General features: G+C 33.4%; 1 protein-coding gene across 2 annotated transcripts; it reads right to left on the bottom strand.

Annotated features, from left to right (window-relative positions):
• Window positions 1-2,913: 2,913 nt before the first annotated feature.
• LOC132226141 (olfactory receptor 6C70-like) lies at window positions 2,914-11,795 on the bottom strand. 2 transcript variants are annotated; one of them, XM_059681002.1, is made up of 2 exons: window positions 11,787-11,795; window positions 2,914-3,846 (listed from the first exon to the last, which is right to left on the bottom strand). In XM_059681002.1, exons 1-2 carry the CDS (start codon window positions 11,793-11,795, stop codon window positions 2,914-2,916), a joined length of 942 nt encoding a protein of 313 aa, XP_059536985.1. The 2 variants fall into 2 exon arrangements, with proteins under 2 accessions (XP_059536985.1, XP_059536986.1); XM_059681003.1 differs by lacking the exon at window positions 11,787-11,795 and having other exon boundaries at window positions 2,914-3,852.

Below are 11,795 nucleotides of genomic sequence, written 5' to 3' on the forward strand. Positions count from 1 at the left end.
CAAGAGAAACAATCTCTTCTTGGAAGGAGAGTCAACGTCATATTGTAAGAGAATGTTGTATGGAAGATATTGTTGTGTTACTGTCATTTAAGAAAATCTTATCTGCCACAGAGGTGAAGGTGGAATACAGAACATAACACATTGCTTTATTTCTTATCTAATGAGGCTGTACAGATAATGAAAACTTATGGGGATTTTATGCAGCATACCACTCTATATATTTATATCCTGAAGTTATTCTAAGCATATTCACAGCAAAAATCATTATCTTTATCTTTGAGAAATAGTCTTTTTAACTGCATATATCTTTCCAAAGATCCTTTTCTTATTATGTTATTGTGAAAATAGAAATCCACTGATAATCTAGTAATAAACTTTAGTTGACCCATTCATGTTTTCCCATTGTCATGAAAATTTAATAAATATTTTCAAAAATATAGACAAGAAAAATGTACAATAACTGTAAACATAAATAAGAACAAATATCACTGGACACATAGAAGATAATCTTGTGCTAATAGCTTAATCACCACTATGGCATAAACCAAGTGTTATAATGGCATCTACATTAGGACAATTATATAAGAGTTGTGGCATCTTTGTGTTCCAAGAGCTGACACTTAAAGAAGTGTCATACTTAACTAATTTCATACTTAAGTTTTGGAGGAAATAAGACAGTTTTATCATTTTTTTATTTTTATTAAATTTATTGGGATGACATTAGTTTATAACATTATACAGGTTTCAAGTGTACAATTCCATAGTACACCATCTGTACATTGCATTGTGTGCACACTACCCAAAGCCAAATCTTCCATTACTGCATATTGGATCCCCTTTACCCTTTACTACCTCCCCACTCACTTCCCTCTGATAACCACCATACTGTTGTCTGTGTCTATGAGTTTTTGTTTGTTTTTACAGTTTGTTGCTTTAAGTTTTATATCCCACATATGAATGAAATCATGTAGTATTTGACTTTTTCTGTCTGACTTAATTGCGCTTAACATAATATTCTCAAGATCTATCCAAGTTATTGCAAATGGCAGTATTTCACCCTTTCATGGCTGAGTAGTGTTCCATTGTGTATGTGTGACAGGGGCAGAAATAGAATATTGGGAACCAGCTAGAATTGTAAGAAATATTAATCATGTTCTGTTAATGTGATTGTTTTGTTCTGATTAAAGAAGGCACATTCTAACCTGGTTGGCTGTTGCCTGTGGGACCTGGGAGCTCACCTGAAAATGCAGCCCATCCTCCTCCTCAGGGAGCTGCCTCTTCTCATGGAAAGATTAACAACCTTATGGAGAAACCAGAGCTGCCAGCCCTTTGAAGACCCCCAGGCCTTTCCATATCACTAAGTCCTTAGAAAATTCCCATCCCTTTCGTTATCACTAGCCCTTTGATGACTCTGAGCCTTTGCATACTAGTGGGCCATTTCAAATCTCCAGCCCCCATTACCTGTACACTGCCCTTCCCAATGTAATCTTTGTCCTTCTACCCAAATGTAAGCAGCTGACTTTTGGTGGGTTACAGAGCAGATTTTTGTGGGTAACCCGCTGCTCTCCCATACTGCTGGCAGTTTTGGAATAAACCCTCATTTATGATTCAATCTTATCTCTGCTTACTTGGCTCAAGTAGGAATAGGCAGCATGGACCCATTGACTGTCCAGTTATATATATATACCACATCTTCTTTATCCAGTCATCTATCAATGGATATTTTGTTTATTTCTGTGTCTTGGCAACTGTGAATAATGCTTCAGTGAACAAAGGGGTGCATATGTATTTGCAAATAAATGCAGTTTTATTATTAAAGCAGTCATTTGAATCTTGAGAAACTGATATTTTCTATCATTGAGAGCAGGAACTTAACACAGAATTAAAAACTAATAATAATATGACAGGTCATAAAATTCATCATCTATTCCTGCTTATTTAACACTAGAAGCCTGGTGCACGAAATTTGTGCATGGGGGGGGGGGGAGTGATCCCCTCAGCCCAGCCTGCACCCTCTTCAATCTGGGACACCTTGGGGGATGTCCGACTGACATCCCTCTCACAATCCTGGACCACTGGCTCTTAATTGCTCACCTGCCTGCCTGATTTCCCCTAACTGACCCCCTGCTTGCTTGATCACCCCACACAGCCTGCTCGTTCAGTCATCTGGTCATACCTCCCTAACCCCCATCCCAGCCGGGTCAGGCAGCCATCTTGTGAGGGCATGAGGATTAATTTGCATATTACCTCTTTATTATATAGGATATTAATTGGCATGTTTAAAAGATTAAACTTGCTTATATGTTCTTGAGAATTTGTGTGAGAAATCAACTATTTGTCTATTAAATCATATTTTATTTTTTATTGAATTTTTAAAATCTACTCAAATAATAACCTAAATAAAATCACACAAATGAAATGTATGATTCACTTAAAAGAAAATTATGCTTTATTAATATGTTGACAATTGATATTTCAAAAGATCACTTTATAAAATAATTCTTTAAATTATTATTTTAAAGTACAAAATCAATTGAAGCATCTTATGCATTTTTTATAATGACAAATTTCATTTTATCTAAAAATTTTAAAGAACATGACTATTAAATAAAATATGGCATATTTATTTACAGCTCTTAGAGAACTTATAGTCTATAATAAAATCAAAATTCTTCATTTCATTCTAACATGCTTTTAAGAAAATAAATTTTGCAATTCTATATTTCTAACATAGTAAGGTTTCACTTTGAAGAAAAGAACATTAAATTCAGAATGTATTCAATAGAGAGAGTTTCTAAGCTTGAATAAACTAAAGAAATCTAACTAAAGATTAATTCTTAAACTAGAAGAGGCAAAATTGGTTTTGTTCCATGTTCCTTTATGATTTTATGTTAATTCTTTTAATAAATAATATTACTTGTCTAAAGCAGGAAGTACCTTTCTAAATACATCTCTGAAGGCTTGTTTAACTTGCTGGTTCCTCAGAGTATAAATGAAAGGGTTCAACAGAGGAGAAACTGAAGTATGGAGCACAGCTACTCCTTTGCTTAAAGAGGTTCTTTCATTTGCTGATGGCTTTATGTAGATGAATATACAACTCCCATAAGTGATGGTTATAACAATCATGTGAGAAGAGCAGGTAGAAAAGGCTTTTTTCTTTTGGTGGGCAGAAGGGAATTTTAGGATTGTCCTGATGATGTAAGAGTAAGAAAGGATTACTAATAACAGTGTGACAATAAGGGTCATCACAGCTAAGAAAAAAGTAATCAGCTCCACTAAGTGTGTGTCTGAGCAAGAAAGTTGCAGGACAGGAGAAATGTCACAAATGAAACCATCAATTATATTTGAAGCACAGAAATCCAAATGAAGAATCAAAATCAGTAAAATGAAACTGACCAGGAATCCAGTTGCCCAAGAACTGAGTACAAGCTGATAACAAACTCTGCTGCTCATGATGGACATATAATGCAAAGGTTTGCAGATGGCAACATAGCGGTCATAGGACATAGCCGTCAAAAGGAAAAATTCTGTAGCACCCAAGAATATGTAAAAAAATAACTGGGACATACAACCATCATAGGAAATGGTCTTTTCCCTGGTTACAATGGTGATTAGGAATCTGGGGATGCAAGCACTTGTGAATGAAATTTCCAGAAAAGAGAAACTTCGGAGGAAGAAATACATTGGGGTTGTGAGATGGGAATCCAGTAGACAGAGGGCAATGATGGTTAAGTTTCCTAACATGCTCAACATATAATTCAGAAATAGAAAGAAAAAAATTACAATCTGTAACTGAGAATTATCTGTCAGTCCCAGAAGGATAAACTCTATCTGCGCTGTATGATTCTCCATTTCTCTTCTGAGATTTCAAATTCTAGAAATAAAAAGATACAAAAATAAGAAACTACATGAGTAGCCTTATAACCAGAGAATAATATATAAAAGCATCCATATTCACAAACAGACCCATTTTTAAGGTAATGCTCCGTGATTTTTGAAGATATGATACAGAACTGTGCAATAGAAACTATCTTAAAAATCACCATTGAAATCAACTCAGTTTTTTAAATTGACCAGCAAAACCCAAAATAGTCATGTGTGTTTTATCCTTACTAAAAAACTTGCGGTCATTTGTAACTAATTTCAAATGTTTCCATTTGAGAAATAAGTTAGATTAAACATTGGTTTGAGATTCAAATGTAATCCATTCATTTTTTATTATTAATTTCATCAAAATAAAATTATACCAGTATATAATGAATTAAGATCTATAGTTAAATTCTAAAAAGTTTTTATTTCATATTTAAGTGACATTTGCTTAGTGCCCCATTGTAGCCTCTTGCAACTTCTCTATGAACTACAGATGAATGCATAAGAAATTACCAAAAAAATGACATAAGAAAAAATAAATACTAGGTGGATCTAAAAAATTAAAACAATATAAAGCAGATATGGCCACATTTAGAAAAAAATAATAATCTAGTCAGGATTTCAAAATTTTGCACATATAACTTAGACCATAAAAATAAAAGAGAAAATACAGAAAATGCATTGCATTTCTTCACAATCTCCACCCATTTAGAATATCCAGAATCTAAACTTTCTTTCCAGGGGCAGTTCTCTGACAGTGAAAAATCAGTTTTCTTGTCACATTGCCTTGTGTCCTCATACCCCCAGCAATCACTCATATAATTAATCAGAGACTATTAATCCAAGGAAGTATTAGCCAAAGAAAAGCGTGTCATGACTTGAATGGGAATATTTTATGTTTTTAATTAGAGGCTTTAGAATCTTGGATGGCAAATAATGAAAAAAGAGTGCGTAATGGAGCTGAAGCATAGCAATGTTGGGAGCCTATTAGGAATTAGAAAGAACTTAAAACTGTGCGAATTCACACAAAATCCAGCATGTATCTGAGAAATAAAAACATTTAGTGGCTAATGAGACAAAAAAAAATTCACTATCAAGGTTAAAAGTTTGAATATGTCTTTTATTGTTTAAGAATGAAATTTTGAAGTTAAGTACACACACACACACACACACAAAATAAAACATAAGAAACAGTGTAAGTGAGATTTATTCTGGTGACGCAACCAATAAACATGATGTATCACATAAACAAAATGAAGGACAAAATCATTTGATCATATCCATAGATGCAGACAACATATTCTACAAAATACAGCACCCATTTCATTTTTTGTAAAAACTTTCAGCCAGATAGGAGTCAGGGGAACATACCTCAACAGAATAAAGGCCATATATGAAAAACCTAAAGCCAACATCATTCTCAAGGGGAAAAACTAAAATTTTTCACTTAAGAACAAGACAGGGCCATCAGTTTTCACCACTCTTGTTCAGCATAGTACTAGAAGTCCAAGCCACAGTGATCAGATAAGAAGAAAAAAATAAAAGGCATCCAAATTGAAAAGGCAAAAGTAAAACTGTCGTAATATTGTACAAAGAAAATACTAAAGATTCCATCAAAAAACTATTAGTTTTGATAAATGAGTCCGGCAAAGTAGCAGGATACAAAATCAACACCCAGAAATCTATGGTGTTTTTCTGCACCGATAATGAACTCTCAGAAAGAGAAACAAGAACAACACCATTAACCATTGCAACAACAAGCAAAAATAAGAAACCTAGGAATAAACTTAACCGAGAAAGTAAAAGACATGTATTTGGAAAACTATAGGACATTGAAAAAAATAGAGGAAGATGCAAATAAATGGAAGAATATATGTGTTCATGGATTAGAAAAATTAACATCATTAAAATGTCCATACTACCCAAAGCAATCTATAGATTCAATGCAATTCCCATTCAAATGCCACTGGCATATTTTACAGATCTAGAACAGATATTTCAAAACTTTATATAGAACCAAAAAAAGACACCAAATAGCTTCAGCAATCTTGAGAAAGAACAAAGTTGGAGGGATCACAATACCAGATATCAAACTATACTACAAAGCCATTGTAATCAAATCAACCTGATACTGGCAAAAGAACAGGCATATAGATCAATGGACCAGAACAGAGAACCCAGAAATCAACCCACACCATGTTCTATTAATATTTGACAAAGGAGGCAAGAACATACAATGGAGGGTAGACAGTCTCTTCAATAAACGGTGTTGGGAAAATTCAACAGGTGCATGCAAAAAAGGAAAGAAAGAAGAAGAATGAAAAAGAAAGAAAAAAGAAAGAAAAAAGAAAGAAAAAAGAAAGAAAGAAAGAAAGAAAGAAAGAAAGAAAGAAAGAAAGAAAGAAAGAAAGAAAGAAAGAAAGAAAAAAGAAAGAAGAAAGAAAGGAGAAAGAGAGAAAGAAAGAAAGAAAGAAAGAAAGAAAGAAAGAAAGAAAGAAAGAAAGAAAGAAAGAAAGAAAGAAAGAAGAAAGAAAGAAAAAGAAATTAGACCACCAATTTACACCATACACAAGAATAAATGTAAAGTGGATAAAATGCATAAATGTAAGTCAGGAAACCATAGAAAGAACCCTAGAAAAAAACATAGGCAATAAAATCCCAGACATCCCACATGCCAGAATTTTTGTGGAAATATCTCCTGGGCAAGAGAAACAATGGAAAAAAATAAACAAATGGGACTACATCAAAAAGCTTCTGCACAGCAAAAGAAACCATTCTCAAAATGCAAAGGAAACCCACTGTATGGGATAATATATTCATCAATGATACATCTGATAACTGGTTAGTTTCCAAAATATATATAATTTCCAAAAACATATTAATTTCCAACTTAGAAAAGGAAGACAGCCCAATTAAAAATGGGCAAAGTACCAAATGAATATGCATTTCTCTAAAAAGAACATACAGATGGCCAGTAGACATGAAAAAATGCTCAATGTCACTAGTAATCAGAGAAAAGCAAATTAAAATAACAATGAGGTATCGTCTCACACCTGCCAAAATGACTACCATCCATAAATCAAAAAACAAGTTCTGACCAGGATGTGGGGAAAAGAGAATCCTATTACACTGCGGGGGAATGCAGATTGGTGCAGCCACTGTGGAAAACAGTATAGAATTTCCTCAAAAAATGAAAAATGGAACTGCTGTTTCACCCAGCGATCCAACTTCTGAGAATATATCCTAAGAATCCTGAAACACTGATCAGAAAGGACTATGTGGTTGGACATTAATAATTAACTAAATTCTAGCACCCATATGTTCATAGCAGCACAATTTATAATAGCTAAGATCTGAAAACAGCCCAAGTGCCCATCAGTAGATGAGTGGATAAAAAAGATGTGGTGCATTAACACAATGGAACACTATCTATAATAGTAAAAGTATAATATGCTAATTAGACCAGAGATTCAAACAACCTTCTGGACATCATTCCAGACATCCTTCAGGATGATGCCGTGGCAGCGGAAGCCAAGGCAGAGGTGGTTAGGGGTGATGAGGCAGGCAGGCGAGCAGTTAGGGATGATCAGGCTGGCAGGCAGGCAGGTGAGCAGTTAGGAGCCAGCAGTCCTGGATTGCAAGAGGGTGCAGGTCAGGCTGAGGGGACCTCCACCCCATGTGCACAAATTTCATGCACCGGGCCTCTAGTATATATACCAGTATAAAAACCTAATATGCAAAGTGTGCCCTTGGGAGTTCGACTGACCAGGAGTTCGATCTCTCACTATGGCATGCGCTGACCACCACGGTGAAGCACGAAATGAAGGAAGGCCCTAGCCAGCAGCCAGCAGCAGGGGAAGAGAGGCCCCCGCCAGCAGCCAGCAGCCTGGGAAAGGAGGCCCCTGGCAGCTTTTGCAGCTGCTAAGGACCCTACCTGTGCATGAATTTCATGCACTGGGTCTCTAGCAAAGCTATAAAAAAGAAGGATATCTTACCCTTTGAGATAGCATACAGGGACCTAGAAAGTATTATGCTAATTGAAATAATCCAGTCAGAGAATGAGAAGTATCACATGATCTCAATCATGTGTGGAATCTAATGAACAAAATAAACTGATGAACAAAATAGATACAGAGATATAGAAGCATGGAACAGACTGAGGAATCCAGAGGAAAGGGGGTTGTGTGTGTGGGGGGGGGGGGTGGGGGGGGACATGAAGAGACTAACTAAAGAATTTATATGCATAGCCTATAGACAGAATCAATAGTGTAGTGGAGGACTCAGGTGGGGCAGGAGCACAGGGGAAAATGGGAGACATCTGTAATACATCAATAAAAATAAATATATAAAAATAGAAACAGTGCTATATGACTAAGTTAAGAGTTTTAGAAACAAAGAGAGATATTTTTGCAAATTTTACTTTATCACTTATTACTAGTTATATGGTCTTAAGAAAGTTAATTTCCTTGTTTTAAAATTTCACCTACAAAAAATAGATAAAATAGTTTTGATCTAAATTATAAGGATTAAATGAGATGTGCATAGAATACACTAATGATTACTAACTGCTTAATAAACAGTGAAGAGATCAGTACACATAAAAACCATAAATGTGTAGTAATATTGTAGAGGATGTCATTTCATACTTCAACATCCTTAAAGTAATACCTATGTTTCTGAGAATAGAAGTACTATGTAGGTGGGCATTAATAATTAACTAAATTCTAGCAGATTTTTTTTTTACTGGAATCAGACCGACATAAGGGTGCTGATGAACCCTATTGTACAATAAAATTCAAAAATCTCTAACCAATTAAACAAGATTAGAAAGAGAAATTAGAAATTATAAAATTCAGGTAAACACTTGATTGGTAAATAAAGTAGACTTACTTTCTATTGATCTGATTGGGTCCTTAAAATATTCAATTAACAAATTGAAACTATTATAACAATAATACAGTTAGTTCAGTAATGTGAACAGACTAAATAAATTTCTAAGGAGGAATAAAATGTTTAGAATATAATGGTAAATTTACCTTTCTCAAAAAGCAATTCAACATCCATCTTAGACTTAAGCTATATGTCATGACATACTTTCAGAATAAAAAATAGAAAACAGTCTAAATAGTTAAAAATAAACAATTCTTCAACTAATTTTACTCATTCAGATGATTACATTTTTAAATAAGGACATTGATAAATATGTATTCTTATTAAATATTCTAGAAATATTTTAGATGTAAAATTACAGAAATATTTATACAGATTGACCCCATTTTATAATGTCTAATATGATACATGCAGATATGATTTCTGAAAATACATAAAAATAGTAATAATACTGTCAGTGGGATATTAAATCATAGTTCATTTATATTATTCATAAAAATTTATTCATTCTTAAATAACATCTTACCAAAAGACATTATCCAATAAAACATGTTTTTCAACTTCTCTAATTTATAAAAACTATTAATGAATTCAGAACACTGATTGCCAAATATTTATAGCCATACTTTCGAATAAAATAAATCCAGTGACACATTTAATTTTCTTCTGGAACTGAGGAAAATCTTTGTTACCAATTTGCAAAATAGATAAACTATTTCCAAAAAACTTAGAACATAAGCACTGATAGAGGTCAACAATAATCATCATATAGCATAAAATGTTTTCATTTAAATAAAAAATATTTAACTTACATTCCTTCTTACTAATTAAATTCTGCCAATCAATTCCTTTGCTTGTTTTGAAGTTTTCCTTCCTTTTATTATTAAGAACATAATATTTTCCCTTCTACATGATTTAGCCCATCACTTCAAACATGAATTCACAAACCCACATTATTTAGACTAACAATTTTATATTTCTTCTCTTATTTTAATTTTCCAGTGTATTACCTCTGGACTGTTGATGGAAATGGTAGGCCTTAGAGAATCATAGAATCGAAATCTCTCTTCCTGGATCTCATCTTCTTTTGGCCCTGCTCATTTTTAATATGTCCTTGCTCTAACTTCCACTCTTTCTAAACACATCAAGCATTCCTGAAGATGCAATTTTGGTACCAAAGCAATTTCAAACCACAAAGCAGATATTTGTTCTGCAACCAGTGCAGATTTGGGAATCGATAATTATCAGTGATAAGTTGTCATTGCTCAAAGAGTTGATTAAAAATTGCACTTTCAGGCCTGGACAAGTCTCTCTCTCTCTCTCTCTCTCTCTCTCTCTCTCTCTCTCTCTCTCTTCCTCTCTCTCTCTGTCTCTCTCTCCCCCCCACCCCTTTTTCTCTGTCTCTGAAATCAATCAATAAAAATATAATTTTTTTCTGAATTAATACTTTCAAAAAATGTATGTTTTCTAATTTTAAAAATGTAGCAAAATATATGAAGGAAATTCTCCAGGAAACAATATGCTCCAACCTCGTCATTTTTTATCGACTTCTAGAGTCATTCAGGCTTTTTTGATAGAGAGCAGTAAAACAATCACCATTCTGTCCACCATCCTACAGTGCATTGTCTGGTTTAAACACTAATGTATTAGAAATGCAGGTGCAAGTGCATAAATAAAATACACATGGTGTTGCACTATGATTTATAAAATAGCAAATAAAAATAATTAATGTTTTATTTAAAAAGGAATAATAAAGTATCATTTTCAAATCGCTGATATTTATTTGCATGTAACTTACATGGTATTTGTAATTATTCTTAAATTTTTGAAAGAAAAGTAGTAACACTATTTTACTTACCGTTAGCAGTATATGTTGATTATCTTTTTCTTTTTTCTAGATTACATGAGCAAGGATCAACTATAGTGAAAGGCAAAAATATATATTGGAAAATAATATTTAACTTTGTAGGTAGGAAAATTAATGTAAAATAATTTCTCAAGTTAATTCAAATCACAGACCTAAAGTGTGACTATTGTAATAATGCTATTATTCTTCACTATCATATAGATCTGAAAATATGGTAATATCTATGCCTTGAATAATAAAGATTTCTGATATACTCTTCTTTTTTGATACCCAAATAATTTGTAAGATGTGTGTCTGACTAATCCCCCTTTGCTAACATTCATAAAAATTGTCATAGCTGAGATGGTTAGCTTGAAACCTGGGAAATATTTGCAGGTTTCAAATTATTTAAAAGGAATGAATGCTGCTCTATACTAGTAAGAAATCTAAGGGATAGTGCCGTGGTCAGAAAACTGCGGCTCTCGAGCCACATGCGGCTTTTTGGCCCCTTGAGTGTGGCTCTTCCTAAGCCTTAGGAGTACCCTAATTAAGTTAATAACAATGTACCTACCTATATAGTTTAAGTTTAAAAAATTTGGCTCTCAAAAGAAATTTTAGTCGTTGTACTGTTGATATTTGGCTCTGTTGACTAATGAGTTTGCCAATAGTGTCTCTAAGGAGAAAGAGGAAAGGTGAAAAAATTTTCAGTAGAGCCTATGCCAGTTGGCCTTTGTTTTCATCATTACTTGTTAAAAGCTTATTGTTTTAAGAATGATGACGTAAAATACGATTAGGTATAGATGATAGATGACAAACTCATTTATATGATTCTGTGACATTTAAAAATATTCATTTTAAGACAATCATGTAGACACTGCAAACTAACAGACTATTTTGAAACATAAGAAATACATATGGGCCAAGACACCAAGAAAATTAATTCCTTTATTGGGGGGAGAGGGGAGTCCGTCAATATGTAAATCTCTGACTAAGAGAACAACATGTGGGTCCTAACACAAATATTACTTATACCTATTTTTTAAAAAGCAACTGTATTCAATATTAAGAAAAAATAGAACTCTGAACACTACTATGATTTAAGAAAGAATATTTTCTTCAGCAGTTTGAGAATGTGCACCTAAGCTCAACAACCATCTTGAAATATTACTAACTATATAACACCTACCAT

The sequence above is a fragment of the Myotis daubentonii genome, chromosome 2, assembly GCF_963259705.1.
Source record: "Myotis daubentonii chromosome 2, mMyoDau2.1, whole genome shotgun sequence".
In the NCBI taxonomy this organism is placed as follows: domain Eukaryota; kingdom Metazoa; phylum Chordata; class Mammalia; order Chiroptera; family Vespertilionidae; genus Myotis; species Myotis daubentonii.